Below are 17,604 nucleotides of genomic sequence, written 5' to 3'. Positions count from 1 at the left end.
TGTGATGCTGGAATAACTTAAATCTGAGCGGGAGGGGAGGAGGAGGAGCATCGCCTCCTGTCCCCCACCCTAAGCCCTGCACCCCATAGGCCTTCCTGGGCTTCCTGATGCTCCAGGTGGCCAATTCCTGCTCCTTCCCCCTGGCCAGGGAAAGGGACCAGAACCACCTCACAGAGAGAGGTTCTTACCTGATCTCACCGCCTCACCCAGACCTCCCCCACTTCCTGTTACAGTGGCGGATGAGGACAGGCAGCAGGTTCATGAAGGTGTTGTCTCTGTTGCGCACACATCATGTGATTTGGAAGGAGTCGGGGAACTGCCCTCAGGAGGTACACGCAGGTCCAGCAAGTTGGGATGACCAGTCGCAGAGTGCTCAGGGGCAGGAGGAGCTGCTGCCCTAGGCCTGGTAAGCACTGGAGCCCTGTGGAGCCTGCCCTGAGTAAAGGGGGGATTTCTGTATCAGCTGAAGAAAGGAAGAGCAGAGGCCACTCACGTCTTTGAGGGTGATGATGTTTGGGTGCTGGCCATAACGCAGGAGGATCTCGATCTCTTCTGAGGGGTCTCTTTTGCTCTTGTCGATGATCTGGAACAAACATGGTGTGTGGCAGTGAGAGGTTTGCTGCAGAACCCTTTCAGACTAGGGTCTGGATAAGGACTGGCCCTACCTGGCCTCCCCATTCTGCCTCCCCTTCCCATGTCTTCCAGCCTCACACCATCAAGACCACTTAGACTCTTCTCAAAGTTCAGGGCCAGTCCTTTCTCTAAGGCAGCGTAAGAGATTCATTTAAAAATCAGGTGTGTGAGCCTTCAGACTTGAGGTATCATAAGGCTGGGTGGAAAAGGGCAACCACGGGGGTACACAAGCCCTAAATTGCAGAACTTGTGTTCCCACCACCAGCCTGAGTAGCTTGAGCCTCCAGCCACAGGGCCTCTGCCTTGTTCCTTGTTCTTGAGCCTCCAGCCACAGGGCCTCTGCCTTGTTCTCCACACCAGCAACAAAATAAGGTGAAGTGCAAGGTTCTCTCCAGGAGATGCTGGGCATGGCTCACCACAGGCTGCGTGTGCCCGGGGCTGAGACAAGGGGAAGATCTTTCTCGTTTCAGGCCTCCTTGGCCAGCACTCCTACCCAATGTCTTGGGAGAGCTGAAAAAATTGCTTTTCCCAAGAAAATGGATGGCTTTGCCTGGCCAGTGTCAAGAATCAGGCCTGCTTTGGAACAGGCTTGGCTGTGCTGTTGGCATGGGACGGCCAACATGCCAGATGCCCCCTCACTCCCTTGCTTCCGCTTCCTGTGTGTGTGGGCAGGTGGGGAGGGGACCCATTCGTGAGAAGCCCACCGCTCATGTGTTGCAAGACACTCAGAGCAGAAGTCACCTTCTGAACCCCGACACACTGCCTCCTTGCCCCTAAGTCCACCTGATCTCAAATGCTCACTCTGGAGAAGGCAGTCACGTCACCATCAAGCTACTCTACCACCCTGAGGACGCTCGGGGAAGCTCTGCACACGGCCTGGTTTCTTTGGTTGAGATGAACCCAATGCTAGGCTAGCCTTCGCCTTCCTGCTGGTGATCAGTGATGTACTCTCCTCCCGTCACTTATGAAGAGCCCTGCAGTGCCCAAGCCTGCCCTGATCCCATGAGCCACACTGTGCAATGCTGAACAGGAGAACCAGTGCGGCTCCCTTTCTTGACACAAAATCTCTCTGCCTAGCACAATTTACTCTGCTAAAGTTTTAGCTAGGACACTGGGATGATCTGTATTTCTGATTAGGCCGACACAGAAGGCATCGACCTGAAGCAGGCATTCATAAAGAGTCCTTCGATGGACGGAGGCTCCTAAACAAGTCATGGCCCACCTGTGCTGCAAACTGTCTTTACACCCCTGGGAGGGGTGGCCAACTGGGTCCTGATCTCCAACGTGACCACCTATGGGCATCCCATCCCCCTGGGCTGGGGTCTCTTTGCAATCTGAGAAGGTTGAAATACATTCATATCATTGTTTCTAAAGACAATTCCATGATAGAGCAATGTACTCTCAGTATAAGTCCGTTTGGTCCCCACGTAAAGGAACAGGATGCAGATAAACAAGAGGAGCATTTCCCTGCAGCCAGGGACACTTGTCAGGACAAGCAAGGAGAAGGGCAGACGTAGCACAGGTGCATCACTTGTTTTAAAAACAGGGAAGGAACGTTAAGTAGACATTCTACTTCCTGTGTCTGCATAAATAACCCTGGAGGAAAGAGAGAAGGTGAATGACCTCAGCTTCCCCTGGGGAAGGGATCAGGTGCCAGGGACAGGGGCAGGAGACCTAGCTGTGTCCTCTCACAATTTGTGAATTCTACACTATGCAAATGTATCATCTATTCAAAAAATCAGATATAAGAACGATGTGATTACAGGAAACCACCTGAGGATTACACGTGGCTGACTTGTGTGTTCACCCTGGTATCTATTTTATTATGTGTTCTTTAGTTGTAAGTCACAAAAGCAATTTATAATATTTGCAAACAGTTGTTTTTTAAAGACTTTAAGATCTCAATGGCATTTCAAAAATATTTTTAAGATTGTAAAAGAAGTGAATGTGTGTGTGCAAGTGTGAGCCACCTGAGTTCTGACACCTGGGAGCCACCATGTCACTAATCTGTTATAATCTGATAGACAGTTGAATATGTGTATGGCTTTTTTATTACATTTTAAATGGAATATTCAAACCTTCCCAAGTGATTTATTTGGTGGAACCCCTGCGGTACCTCTGAATGCGACAAACCAGCTGTTCTCTGAGCCGCTCTGGCACTGGGTAAAGGAAGGGGTACAAGAGAGGGTGCTGGGTCCAGGTCCTCGGTGGGGGGAGTGCTGTGTGGAGAAGAAGCTGAAGGGTCCAAGCGGTTCTGCTGCTCTCTCTGGAAGTGTGAGCAGCTGTCATGAGTGAAGGTCTGATCTGACCCCGTGGCAGGAGGGTGTGCAGCTGCAGGTGACAGCCCGCGGTGGCGTGGCAGCTCAGCCTTGGTGCTCCCCTTCCTGGCGCTTGGCCTTGTGGTTGGAGGTCCAGGTCCCATTGAGAGCCACAGGTGGAGGAAGGTCTGAACCTCCCTGGAGGCCACGTGAGTGGTGGCCTGGTCCTGGGGCCAGCTTGCCCGGAGCCGAGTCCTGGCTTCACTGTCTACACTGCTGGGGTCCTGGTGGGCGCCCAGGCCTCTCGAGCCTCAGCGTTTTCATCTGTAAAGTCTGGGATAACTGTGGGCATCTCCTGGGGCTCCCATCAAGATTAAACTGACATGTATCAATGCCCAGCTGGCCAACAGAAAGCCCTTGATTCAAGAGAGTCAATCTCGTGACAGTGATAAAATACAATCATCCTTATGATCTCAGGAGGGGACCAGGTGGCTGTGACCTGTCACATTTGTGCACTGAAACATCACTTTTGGTTTTTATCTCTGAATCTTCCCCTCAAGCCAAAGTCCCACAGAAGGGTGATGTCAGGGGTAGAAGGTGTTTTGGTTAAAGGCCCCAGGAGAACATCAGATGTCACACACAGAGGGGTCTGTAAAGGTTTTGCTGAGGGACGGGCTCCTATAGTGTGTGGACACTACAGGGAGCTGGCAAGGGACAGCTCCTGGGGATGGCACAGAGCAGCCACTGCCCAAGGGCTGCAGGGACCAGAGAGACTGCTGGGGTGGAGAGCCCCGTGTTCCCCCTTTCCTACAGTGTCCACCTGTCAATGCAGAATGCCTGCAGGCCAGAGGCAAGGCCACCACACTGTGGGTGTGGCTCTTAGCCATGGGGCAGCGAGGAGGGGAAGGTGGGGAACAGAGACCCCGTCTGGAAGGGACATGCACGTGTGGCATACCTACCCTCCCAGCTTTCCACCTCCCCTACCCTGGATCATTTCAAATCCTGCCTGGGCCACGCTGACTGCACACGCAGACCGGATCTGTTCACACCTGATGCTGTCAGAGTGTGGGGTGGTTTGTCGTCACTCTTTCTCTGTAAAGTTTTGCTAAATTTTTACTTTTAATGTTTGCAGGAAGGGTAAACTACTTAAGGGATGTGTTTGTCAGCTTTTTGTGCTGTGGCAAATTCTTGAGAAAGACAACCTCCCATGGCTCGTGACGTCAGCAGTTCCAGTGTGTGGTCAGGCTCTGGGCTGGAGTGAGGCAGCACACTGTGGTGGGCAGTGTGGCAGAGCAGAGCTGCACAGCTCGCGGTGACTGAGATGAGCAGGCAGAGACACACAGAGATGCTGGGACGGGATGAGGCATACCTCCCCGGGCCCACCCTGTGACTGACTTGCTCCAGTTAGGTCCCCCTCCTGGGTTTCACTGCCTGCCTATGATCTTGTGGCTGTGACTCTCCCAATGGGCCAGACCACCATGAGGTCCAGGCCTTCCCAAGTCCCCACCTCTGTGCTGCTGTCCCGGGGATCAGGCCTTCGGGGAAGAGTCCAGATCAAACCCACAACCAGAGTGTGAAGGGAAAGCTCCATGGAGAAGGTGGGGCAAGGTGACCGCCCTGCTTCAGTGGCTGGGCAGCTGGGTGGGAGCGACTGTTCAGAAGTGTCAGGGAAGGAACCGCCCAGTGAGCACCACTGGATTTCTTCTTTGTGGGGTCACTTTCTTGGGATTTGATATTGTTGATTTTCTTCTACCAACAATAAGTTGTGGTGTATCGATCCTTTCTTCTGAGAATTTTATAATAATACTGTTTTATTCTCTTCATTATCATCCAGCCTGGGGAGGGGTCCTAGCAGGCATGCTCAGGGTGTGCCTCTCCAGGGTGTGTTCCATGTGGCTGTCTGGACAGAGGGGCCGGGTGGAGGTCTCCTGCCCTCTCCTCGCTCTCATCTGGCGGCCTCTGTGGAGAAAGGGCACCCGTGGGACGTGACTCTGCCCAGTAGGCAGTGGGCCTGCAACAGGTATGTGTCACTGTGAAGCACACTGTCTCCACCCCCCTTGAAAGCACCTTCAGCTGCGGCCAGTGTGGTGGACAGCTATTCCAGGCCGATGGAGCAAGCAGTGTCACACATCATTCCTGGTGGCCCAAGAGGCAGCTGAGGAGGAGACTGTGTCACCACGGATATGCCGGTCTCACTTCCTTCCTGACGTTGCTCCTCCACCCCGTCTTTCTCTCCTCTCTCCAGAGGGACAGACCTTGAAGGCACGCAGCAGGCCACACTCCCTGGGCAGGCACTCTTTGACCTGCCAGAAGGTTCCGGGACATGTTAGAAGCGAGGTAGCAGAGCCTGTGACTGCTTGAGAAATCTGCAGACACTTCCTCCTGTAAAGCTGATTTAGACAAGTGACAGAAGAAGAGCCTCAGTGCTTCCCTGGTGGAAAACAAAATTAAAATTTCCATGCCAATCAGTCCTAAAAATAAGCCCTATTCAGGCCAAGCATCTGTCTTAATTCCGTTTCTTTTTTGGTTGACAAATTACATGCACAGTATGAAAATGAGCCCAGACACGTGAGCACTGCTTGCTGTGAATGAACAGCAAGCTCCTCTTAGGAGAGTGAGCCGGCCCTGCCCTGTGCCTGGAGGCAATGCCCACCACTGGGATTAAGAACTGGGGGTACACGCATGCAGCTCTCTCTCTCTTCAGTTCTTTTGCTCAGGCAAACAAGGACCGTAAGAACAAGACTCAGAGGCTCCCATTCCCTCCAGGAGCTTGGCGAGGGAGTGGGACCGTTAATGAAGAGGTGGCTGGTACCTGTTCCCAGGAACACAGGTTTTTTTTGTTTTAAATATTTATTTTTTAGTTGTAATTGGACACAATACCTTAATTTTATTTATTTATTTTTATGTGGTGCTGAGGCTCGAACCCAGGGCCTTGCATGTGCTAGGTGAGTTCTCCACTGCTGAGCCACCACCCAGCCCAGGAACACAGGTTTGAAGGTAAAACATGCCAAGAGAAAAACTAGAATAATAATATCATTTAATGTCTGATCCTGATATTCCATTTTTTTGGGCTACAGCTTCTGGTTCTGTGTCCGTGCAATTCCTACGTGCGGCCCCTCATCCCTGGGTCTGACATCTGGGTGGGGCTGTGGAGGCAGGCAGTGCACGAAAACAGCCCAGGTGGGGTGACAGGTACCAAGAGGAAGGCCAAGGTGGGCCAGTGGGAGAGCGGCAGGAACAGTCCCCTCGGGTGAGGGTTTTCTGTGCCACCACGGATATGTACCAAGATGACAGAATCAGGAGCGAGGCATAGAGAAATAAAGTCCTACGATCAGGGACAGGAGGAGATGCCTGTGCTCTGAGCAGCTTGGGGATGGGTCCAGTGAGAGGAATGTGGGGACAGGAGCGGTGACCAGCTGGCAACATGGGTCCTACAGGCTGCAGCCAGACTGGATCCTGCCCAAGTGATGGGGACCAGGGGAGGTGGGGTTTGGGCAGAGGAAGGCTGAGACCCAACCTGTTTGACACAATTAACTTGGCTGTGGAGCCCGGACGAGGCACACAGAGCTGGTCATGGAAGCAATAGGGGTCTGTAGCTGCGCCTGGACTTCTCAGGAAAGACACCTGGTCGTCTGCAGAGCTCCACGGCTGCTGGTGACACCGATGTCTGGGAGCCTGGATGTCCAACCCCTCTAGCAGCTCTTCTTGCAGGCACAGGGCTCGTTGATTCTGCAGGGGCCTGCCGTCCACCCACATCATCATCACAACCAGCTCCATCTTTCATGACTTGGGCCTCACACAGTGGCCTGATGACCCAGCAGAACAGAATGTTGGGCTCCTTAATCCTAAGGGGAGGCGGGGAGTGCAAAGGCTGAACAAGCACCTAGGGCAATGCGGGGAGGGCCCTGGCTGCCCACTCACCAGCAAGGCGTCCTCCAGTGGTCACCCTGGGCGGGTCTCTGCTCTCCAGGGATATCAGTGGCACTCGGAGACTAAGTGACTGTGCACAGCAGAGCATGGGATGACCTTGGCAGTGCAGTCGCAATTCTGCCTGGGGACTCAGGCTCCTGCTTCTTTGCTCCTTCTGCAATTCCTAACATGGTGGTTTGCCAAAGAGGACAGAGGCTGGGTGGGTTTGGCTGGTTAAGTCAGCTCCATGCCTAGCTAAGTCGAGAAATCTCTCAAGGAGCACCGAACGTACCACGCCTGGGAGAAGCTGCGAGTCTGTGCAGGTTTCTGTAGCAGATTAGCTCTGATCTGAACAGATGCACTTATCTAGTCCTCCTGATTTCTGCCTCTAATACATGGCTGGGAATTCTTCTGTTTGTGCAAAACAGACTGTCTAGAACACGCGCATGATTACGCCAAGCCACAAAGACCTAAGAACAAAAAAATAAAAAACTCCCTCTCAACTCTTACAAAGTGAGTATGGCACCTTGATGGCACACAAATACCAACCATTTTCCTTTCAAATACAACCAAATTCCTTTCTCCTTCCTTTCAACCCCGCTCAGCCACAGTGACCTTCAACACTCCACCATCCACTCCGCTGCCATTTCCTTCAGAGCTCCCTGTGCTCTGACCTGCTCGCAGCTCTGCCACGCTATCTCACGGTGCTGTACACCAGCCTCCTGGGCAGGTCCTGGGAACAAAGGCACCTGTAGTCTTACACCGAGTCCTCAGTGGTCTGTCACCACACGACGTCTCCAGCTGCAGGGCGCAGGGTCACCGTGCGGCTAAGATGCAGCTGACAAGAGGAGGAGGAGGTACTGAGGCCCGAGAGGGCTTTTTCCCACCGTCCTAACCTGGCTGGCGTGCAGAGGGGCATCCGTGTGGAGTCAAGCCTGAGCCGGTCTGTGAGGAGGAAGAGGTACGCTGCCCTTTCCACCTGTGGCCAGACTGTCCTGTGGAGCACCTGGATGGTCTCACACTTGCCAAGTCCACAGAAAGGGACCAAGCCTGAGAATTCCGCTTTCCACTCAACCAGCATTCATTGAGTCCCCGCAGTACACTGGGCGAGTGCCAGTGGGCTGGGTAAGTGATGGCAGTTGATGGCTCATCCAGGACCAGTTCCAGCCACCACTCACCAAAGCCCTCCACAGGGTGTGCGGCAGATAGCAGGGACTCAGCTTAAAAATGCAGCTGAAAATATATGCAAACCCAGAGATCTTGGTGACGGGAACATTGTGGCAAACCAGTTTCAATGTAACTGTAACAGTAGATTATATGGTGACAGTAACCACAGGGGTGAGATAGAGAAGTGATCATGCAAAACATGATGGAATTCCAAGAACAAGAGCACTGCTACGGTCCTGCGCGGGACTTGACCTTGGTAGAGGTGACCAGTGGCCTACCTCCTCCCAGAACAACCCACACTCTGAGTCACTGCTCTGTCACAGGGAGGACTGCCCTGGCACAGAGTTCCTGGTCAGATTACCATCCCCCTTCTTGACGAGTCACTAGGAACAGCAAAGAAGGAGCAGTCCACCTCACCTGCACAAGGGCTTCCTAGAGTTCTGTCCACTGAGCTTCCTGCTGCCCCCAGGATGCTCAGGGCTGGGATTCTCAATGCGCCAGTGTCGATGCCATTGGCTGAATAATTCAGGGGGAGGGGGTGCCCTGTGTGGTGCAGGGTACTAAGCAGCATCCCTAGCCCGAACATGGCAGTGCTAGTGCCATCTACTGTCCCATCTGCTGTGATGACCAAACTTTCTCCCCCACTGCCGGTGTCCCCAGGGTGGCAAAATCACCCCACAGATGATGACCTGGTCACAGTGGTCCTGTTCAGCTGCCATTGCTGCATCCTCCTTCCTGCTCATCCCCCAGGGGCTTCTGAGTCGCTTTTGTGTGAGATGAGGAGGACGCCCTGTCCGGCCTGACTGGGTCCTTTCACAACAAAGCAGGTCCCTTGTCATCCATGAGCCATGAAGGATTTGGACGGCTGCATTTGTGACCCATTCCAGTGGCTACTGAGAGTGGTGAATCCAAGGGACTGAGCCTCAGGACTTTGGCTGAAGGAGGCCCAAGCCGCATGCCAGGTGTCTGCCTGCTGTGTCCTTCCATCCGTGTGACAGCAGGAAATGCACTGAAATGTGCTCCAAGCCATTCCCTCAGGAGCCGATGCTGCTACTCATTGACCAGTCAGCTGATGTGGAAAAAGCTAAAAATACTCCCATTACTTTCTACCTAGAGAATGTTGAAATGAGACACAACAGCCCCCTGAAATCTGCTAATGCAGTTTGGTGACAAAGAAGCACTGTTGCCACAACACGGCCAACTCTGCCATCTCTGAAGGAGGCCGAGAGCCCTTAGCTACTCAGACTGTTGCCACTGCACAGGGCACAGCTCAAGTACACTTCTGAAGTAGCTCTGCATCCTTGGGACAGTGGCCCCGTGCTGCATGTTGCGCAGACGCCCAAGGTTTCTCCATGATCCTGTTCCTTCCTGCTTGGGTTAATTTAAGCATCTTGCAGACAGATTATGACCCACCGAGTCTCAGAAAGAATGTGGGAGATCCCTTCATGTTCACCAGCTGAAGTGGGCCCGGGAGTTCAGGACTTGCACAAGGGAAACAGGAAGGCCTGACTGCTGCTTCCACGGTCAGCAGGAGCCACAGCGCCCGGCTGCTCTTAGGGAGCGAGGCGGGAGGGAGGGTTGTCACAGATTCCACAGGGACGGGCTCAACATGGTCCTGGGACCAAGTCATATGCACTTTAACAAAGCCGGCTTCAGACAGCCTTTGCATGAGAGCTGGACGTGGGAATGTTGGCGAGAACACGCCACTGCCCTAGACAATGGGGGCTTCTCTGCAGGGGCACAGAAGGCAGCTGACTACTCGGGGCTATAGAGTGTGACAATGGGCTGTTTCTCTGTGCCTGCTGTCAAGGGCAGCTGTTCCTAGGATGGCTGAGCTCACGGGGGACACAATCTGAATTTCTATTACAAATGACCCACACAAAAAATTCTGAGCCTATGTAAGCTCACCAAGCATAAGGGAAACACATTTCAAAGCATAAATGACATTCCCCTGCCTACAGTGGAACCCAGGTCTCCAGGGCCAGCATGCATGTGTGCCTGGGCAGGCACTGTCCCCGTTCTCCCACGAGCTCCCCCCGTGGTCAGGTGGAGGGCAGGAAAGATGAGACTGCCAGCATCCAGACCCCAGGTGCACTGGGCCCAGTGCCTGTGCTGTGGCAGGATCTCCAGGCTGGGCGCTCTTTCTCCTGCCATGGGGTGCTTCCCAGGACTTCAATCATGACATACTCCTCCCTGCAAACTCTCCTCCACGTGCTGAAGGCCCACCAGCTGGACTCACAAGGTAATGAACTGCTGCTCATGGTCAAAGTCTCCTATTTATGTAGGAAATCAAAGATACATTTGCCAAGAAGACACAAGTTCCTGAGATGTTCTGGCTGGTGTCTTTCTCCTGGGCTGAGCATTTTCACAGTCTAAGAAGCAAGGAGCAGGTGTCCCCAGGGAATAGGCATGCTACCCTGAGTAAGTGCCTCCAAACCTCGGCTTTCACAAGACAGCAGTGGAGCTGTGGGCAAGAGGGGGCGGTCAGAGCTGTCCAGAGTGAGGGCAGGACCGGGGTGGGCAAAGTCACTCCCATCCCAATCCTGCCGTACCCGTAGGCTGTCTCACCCAGATGCTCTTTGCAGAGTTGGGCAGTACCAGGAGTGACAGAGTGGGAAGGAGCCAGGATGGTGCTGGTCATGGTGGCAAAGGCTTGGACCTTGTCCCTCAAGAGCCTTGAGGGGAAATGGTAGACTTTAAAGAGTCTTGAGATCTCACAGAGACAATTAGAATCACTTTTTGCAAATAGTGGTTCTGATTTTAGTAGGAAGCTTTAGCTTTAATCCACATTTTACCAACTAGAAAACTGCATTTTGGATTCTAAAATCAAATACTGAATCTAGCAACAATTACAGGGACTTCTTGTCACTATGGAGAGGGTGCCCGTTGGATTACAGGCCATGCAATTGCTACTGTGCGCTCTCTTGACAGTCTGCAGTGAACCCACTAGCTCTCGGCTTGCGGGTTGTGAATATGTTGTCTGTCTCCCTTGTCTCTTGTTTTTGTTTTGGTTTGGTTGCACCTTCCTTCCTTCTCACTTCCTCTCTCTTTCCCTCTTTCCTTTCTTCCCAACTCTATTTCCTTAAATACTGGGTGCTTAAAGGAGTTGTTCTTGACCTGTATTATACATAAAGCTACTGACAGTGGTCAGTTCCCACATGTTGCATATAACTGAAAATATGATCTGCAAAACAAGTTTTTAATGGCTGACCCCACATCAAAGTGACTGGGACTCCAGCACGTTGGAGCTTAGAACTGCAAGCAGGGAACGCTGTCCAGGCTCCTGAGGTCCCACCAGGCCCTGCCCCTGAGCTCGCCCCGCCCCCGGAGGCTCTTCTCTGCGCCCGCCTTACCTTCACAGCGTACTCTGCGTCGGTGGCTTTATGCACACACCGCTTGCACACGGAGTAGGAGCCCACCCCAATGTCCTCCTTGATCTCGTAGCCATCGGTGAAGTGGATGTTGTTCCCATGTAACTGCTGCAGAGGCCAAGAAGGGAGGGCCATCAGCACTCCTGTGCAAAGGCACGTACAGCCTCCTGCACCCAGATTATTCTGTGCCCACTGAACAGACATTTCTCTTTAAGATCTGAGATAATGGGCATCCAGAAGCAAAAGGAAGATGTGCTTGTAGATATGGGCACATGGCTCCACCGTCTGTGTCCAGAGTGAGTGTCTAGCTGGAATCTGATGCCCGGGCCTCAGGGCACCTGCTTCTGACCTCATAAGGCAGCCCCACCAGCACACTCTCATCCAAGACATACAGCCCCAACATGGTCACATCCAGTGTCCACCTCACATACACCACTGTTCTCCATAAGGGCAGAAGAGAATACTGTGGGTTCCAGCCATCCACTTCCCTGAATAGAGAAATTCCTAAATAAGGTTAATTCTAATTCTTTTTTAGAATTCTGAGTTATGGTTATATTTTGGAAAATTCTTTATAAAAATGTCCTCTTTTACCGACCTCTCAGAGACATGGTACCACTCTGCCCCTGTGGGGCAGGTGACGTCCTCTGCCCTTGCAAGGACAGCTGGTCAAAGTTGCCCCGCCCACAGAAAGGCAGGAGTGGGAAAGGCCCATTTCCTGCTTGATCTGGCAGATCACACTGCTTTCTGGGCTCCGCAGGGCAAAGGTGCCCAAACCTGACCTGAGGCCCCCCGGCATACACCCACTGTGGCATTCTTCTGGAAGATGTAAGTGAGACAGAAACAAAAGCAACAGCTTGGTCTCCATGGGGATCATCATGGCCACGCTCAGTAACAACGGAAATGTGGGGGAAGACGAGGTGCCCAACACCACCTCCCCTGAGCACTTAGCATCCAAGGTCACCAAGGTCCTCCAGCACCCCAGGCTGGCTGAGTCTGCAGGGGTTGCCAGAGCCAGGCATCAGCTGAGTGTCCTCCATGCCTGACCCCCCAGGGAGGATGGAGCTACCTGCACAATCGGGTGAACTGGAGCCTTGTGGAGGTCCTGCTGGGAGGGCTCCGGACCCAGGCTGGAGGCCACAAAACTGAATCCTCTAAACAGATGGTGAGCGTTGGCACTTGGGGGCACACCAGGAGAGTCTGTGGGTGAACAACAGCAGAGTTCAGGTTCACGAGAGCAGTGAGCTTGGGAAGAAGGGACAGTGTACATGTACGTGTGTCATCTGTGCACAGAGGTCTGCAAAGCCTGGAGCCCAGGAAACTACTTTAGTCTGGGAAGTGCCAAGGTTTGACTTTCAAATGACAACAACCATGTCTAGAATAAAAACGCCAAGGTCACAGCTGATGCACCTCCTCAACTAAGTATGCACCATGACCCTCCCCTCTGCCCACCGTGGGCTGAGACAACACGGCCAACAACCCCAGATAGGACTATCGGGGACAGGGTGGCCAGGCCACAGGTTCCCCTGCAGGGATGCAGCCGCAGAACCAGCACCTGTTGTAGTCCCAGCACTCTGCTCCTGTGGGTCAGGTGACATGGCCCTTCAAGGACATCTGGACAGAGTTGCTCTGGCCTCTGCAAAGCAGGAGTGTGAGAGGGCTGTTTCCTGTGTCTGCTTTTTCTAAGCTCTGCAGGATTTGTTCCAAAGCATGGCTGCTGAGGCTGGCCTCACTCCACATCAATCATTAGGAAAAACAAGTGGACGGTCTCAGCGATGTGGACCAGAGGGAGCCAGACCAGGTCTTAGCTCTGGACTCCTACCTCTTCACAGTTGCCCCAGATAGATGGAGGCTCATGTGACTCCCAAATTAAGCAACCAGGGCTGACTTTTTGGAAATGAGCTCCCCAGGTGCTAGACTAGAGGAGCTTGCCTAAAGACGTGGCATGGCTGTTGAGTTTTCAGGGCTGAAGCTCTGTGCCCTGTGCAGAGCGCAGACAGCGACTCCCCCTGCAGACCAGCTGCCTCCCAAGGGCACGGGGCCCTCCAGAGGGATGGGCTCCTATCCTGTCAGTGCGCTGTGGGTTTTGTCTTTCTTTGACAGTCACAGAATTCTGACTTTGAGGCCTGCTTCTTTTCAAAGTCGCCCAAGTTCCCTTGTGCTGCACTAAATCTCTACCAGAAAAAAATGGCTTGACAAATGGATGCACCATAGGGTAAGTGACCTTCAAACCTCAGAAGCACATTAGCATTAGCTTCAAGAACCTGAGCCTCCTTTTGGTCCTACTCTGGACGCGCTGGGGTTTCTCTCACAGTAGCCGCAGGCTTCTCTGAACTAAGGTCAGTCTAGTTTGTTCCCCATCTCAGGTCAACTGCCCAAGGTCATGTGCAGACTGGTGGGAGATGCCAGTCAATGGGAATTTGTCAGAGCTGCACAAGGGTAAGGGCTGGGCATAGATCAGGGGTCTGTTTTATAGTGAGAGAATGTGTGTGTGTGTGTGTGTGTGTGTGTGTGTAGCCACATTAACTTGCAGGTGCACTTTCATCACTGAAGGGGAAATCTGCATCAGGTGAGCAACCACTTCTAATCCAGTGGCATGAAGCACAGTGGTGTCCCTAAGTTGGCCACTTTTCTTTTCTGCACAGTACAGGACAGGCAGCAAAGGCTAAGAGCAGTCATTCTGCTGAAGTTCATGGTGGTCCTTACAAAAAGCATAAAAAGTTGACACTGATTGGTGTGGACAGACAGATGCTTTATATCATGTAAAGATGCTGAATCTCAGCACAGTACTTAAAGACCAAACATGCAAGCTAGATAAAAGAAATTAAAAATTATAGATACAAACAGCCTCGGGGAGTGTTTTCTGATCAGTGGCACATCTGATGGTTTTCAGCCCTTGACTGGCATCTCCCACCAGTCAGCACATGACCATGGGCATCTGACGTGAGATGCGGAACAAACTAGACTCTCCTTAGTTCAGAAGCCTGAGGCTACTGGGAGAAACACCCCGGTGCGTCCAGAGTAGGACCCAAAGCTTTTCCCGAACCACGGCAGCTCTTGCACACAGCGAGCACTCAGCTTACCTGCTTAGAAAACCCCACCCTTTTACAGAAACAAGAGTGACATTAATGCTTCTCTGAAAAATCTTCAGCATCGATTACTGCCACCTCAGGGGCAAACGGTGTGGCACGATAAATTAACTTTAAGTAGAACTGAATGGAGAATTAGAAATCGTGAGGAATAAAAAGCCAATTCTGGATAGTGCTAGAATGCACTGTGTCTGATTATATTTTCCTTAGGTCAATATGAGAATAAAATTGAATTCTTTAGTGCATAAAGGGCTAATGAGGCTATGGCCACACTGGCCATCTGTGCTGGAGTTTAAATTCTTCAGGAGTAATGCAAAAGGCACACGCGGGAGTAATTCCGAGCCCACCACATCAGCATCTTCTTACCCTGAGGCCCAAGTGTGGTCTTTCCCACCCACAGGCGCCTCAGGACGCAGCACCGCCCTTCCCAGCACTGCCCCTCTGAGCACTGCCCCTCTGAGCACTGCCCTACCTAGCAGGATTCTGCAGTCTGTGCAGACCCACAGAAGTCTTCTCCCACTCAGACTAAACACATGCCTGTGCTTCCACCTTCATATCAACCACGTGAAGAAAGTAGTGATGTGTGGGCACAGGCAGGATGGAATCCCCAAACCCTGCTCCAACTTTCTCATCTTGGAAGCTAACAGTAATACTCTTCTGGGTTAAAAAATTCACCATGAGAAGGGCTGACCCCAGCATGCAGAAGTCTCCTCCTTCTTGGCAGCCTCATCAAATTCTGCAAGAACTATAGCCTCAAACGAAGGGCCACCGTCTCTCCAGCCAGTCACTGATGACAGCTTTGGGTGGCCCTGGGGACTCAGTGGAGTTATAAGGCAGAGTAGGCAATCTGGTCATGCCTCCCTGTTGTGATGCCCTGAGTCTACGGCCCCAGGCCCAAGAAAAGATCCTCTGAAGGCCCCAGTGTCCTCTCCCTCCACACATGTCTCACACCTGCTCTGAGCCTGGGCAGTGGACAGGCCAGGATTTCACCAGCAGCCTGCACTCAGAGGGAGCTAAGTGGATTCTCTATTCAGCTTTATCTACTTGTTACTTGCAGTTAATCCTCTCTTTTTCATGATTACCTTTTAAGCACCATAGAAATGCGGGGTTCCCAGGCAGGGACAGTAGGGTGACCTCTGCAGCCCTTCATCAGCCCCCATGCCTCACTGGTCAACTAGCAGAGGGGCTGGGAGCTGCTCTGCAGAGCTTCTGCCCACGGCTGCCAGGGCCACGCGTGCAGCTCCAGATCCAGGCACGGAAGCCCCAACCCTCAGGTCTGCATTTGGAGAAGGGCCTCTCTGGGGCAGTTAAGGTTAATGATGTCACAAGGGTGGATCCTGACCCAAGAGGACTGGTGTCCTTAAGAGAAAGGGACACCAGAGCTCACAAGCTGCCTCTACACATGGAGGAAAGGCCGTGAGGAGACTGTGAGGTGGTCATCCACCAGCCAGGGAGAGAGGTGCTCCCGGAACTTGACAGCCAGCCTCCAGAATGGACTGTCACCAGCTGCTGTTGAGGACGTGTGCAGTGGTGTCCTGACAGCCAGAGCACACCAAGACAGTCACCACAGCTACCAAACACACACTAGGCCATCCTCCCAGAATGACAACTCCTAAAGGCAGCCAACAGACACAACACAAAACTAGATTTATGTGTGCCTTGGTATGCCAAGATGTAGCAGTGACATAACTTTTTAAACAGGCTTGTTTTTACATGAATAATAAATGTCATTCACAAACCCATAGACTTAACTGACAGCCTCCCTCTTCCCACAGAACACTCCAGCTAGATGAGAGATCTGCACTGTCCCTCCTGCCTGAGGGGGTGGTCACTGGCCTGGCAACCCCGAGCAAGCAGTGGGGTCTACTGAACGCCCTGATGATCTTCAGAGCATGCTACCTGGGGAAGAGCAGAACATCGGTTCTGTCACATAAACCTTTACCACTAAGCACAGGAAACAGAAAAGGATGATAGGAGGATCCTTGACACGGGAACCCCTGGCTCTTGGTTCTCTGTCCTGTGGGGTCAGAAGAGAATCCCGCACTGGAAAAACGGCCGTGGCACCCACCTGTGGGCGTCCGTGTGGTGAACTCAGGGTCGAAGTGGAAGGTGTCCTCGGGCCTGCCCACTGCTGGTTTGAAGGGTGGCTTGATCTCCTTCCGGTACAGCTTCTGCAAGGAAAGCAAGGCCGTGGCTGTGGGAAAGGCCATCTGAGAGCCCTCGCCTGCACCTGGGAGCTGCTCCGCACACGCCCTGCTCGAGCCCATGTAAGATGTAGACTGTCAGGGTGTCCTATCCCAAGGATCACACACAGCACGGTACACATGGAACAATTGCCTATGCATAAAAATAAATATTCAGAAGGCCAAGGCTGAGCTGTGGGGCTCGGGATTTGCTGAGTGTTCTTCATTGTGGGGTAGCAGTTTCCCAACTTCTTTTTGGCCACAGGATTTTCATCTCCAAGTAAAACCCTATAAGATGACACAAGTGCCCTACCTGCATGGGTGACATCAGAGCCACCTCAGAGCCCTGCCTGCAGCTCTGTAGGAACTCTGTGAAGTCCATGGCCCAGTGAGGCCACATGGCCTTTGTCACCTGTGCTACCAATCGACTTCCCACCAACAGGCTGCTATCTCCTCTAGAGAGGGCCCACTCCCTAAGCGTGTGCTCCCTGCTTGACCAGAGGCACCTCTCTTGAGATTGCTCCCACATTCCCTTGAGCATGAATCTACCTCCCTAAGTAAACTTCGGCCCATGGCTTCAGTGCACGCTGAATTTCTTTCCCATCACATATGCCAAGAACCCTGCCAACCCCAAGTCAAGTTCCCCCTCCTCGCTGGGAATTCTGGCCCTTCCGGAGACACATCTTCTGCCATGACATTCCCTGTGGCCTGTCCATCAACAGTGTGACTGTTCAGCCAGCTTGTCCTCCCTGCAGAGATCGCTGACATGGGCAAAGGTGGCTGTGTGTCCCTCACTCCTCCTTTGACAGGAGCAGGGGACAAAACATCAACTTCACAAGGAAATGGAAGCCCAGTGAATTTGGGCTGCCCAAGAATGTGCAGCCAGCCTGACTCACCAGACTCCTTACCTACCACCCCTGAGGCTGGTACCTCCCACCAGGCAACCTGTGACCATGGGCGGCTCAGGGGCTTCACACAAGGGAGTCCAAGACTTTTC

The 17,604-nt window shown here is 52.8% G+C and overlaps 1 protein-coding gene and 1 long non-coding RNA gene across 3 annotated transcripts in view; one reads left to right on the top strand and one right to left on the bottom strand.

The window, feature by feature from the left end:
* The window catches only part of Rps6ka2 (ribosomal protein S6 kinase A2), a 242,718-nt gene that overhangs the window by 12,344 nt on the left and 212,770 nt on the right, over positions 1-17,604 (bottom strand). For both annotated transcript variants that reach the window (XM_027939377.3, XM_027939376.3), the window contains 4 exons: positions 16,493-16,595; positions 12,405-12,535; positions 11,321-11,446; positions 494-583 (listed from right to left, as the gene is read on the bottom strand). In XM_027939377.3, coding sequence (XP_027795178.1) covers positions 494-583; positions 11,321-11,446; positions 12,405-12,535; positions 16,493-16,595 — 450 coding nt within the window. The remainder of the gene's footprint in view (positions 1-493; positions 584-11,320; positions 11,447-12,404; positions 12,536-16,492; positions 16,596-17,604) is intronic.
* LOC114095939 (uncharacterized) lies at positions 220-16,793 on the top strand. The gene is made up of 3 exons (XR_003583328.3): positions 220-406; positions 13,439-13,550; positions 16,200-16,793. It is a non-coding gene; the product is annotated as an uncharacterized lncRNA (long non-coding RNA).

The sequence above is a fragment of the Marmota flaviventris genome, chromosome 6 (assembly GCF_047511675.1).
Source record: "Marmota flaviventris isolate mMarFla1 chromosome 6, mMarFla1.hap1, whole genome shotgun sequence".
Classification (NCBI taxonomy): Eukaryota; Metazoa; Chordata; class Mammalia; order Rodentia; family Sciuridae; genus Marmota; species Marmota flaviventris.
Note: the sequence above shows the minus strand (reverse complement) of the source record. Positions and strands in the feature narration are given on the sequence as shown.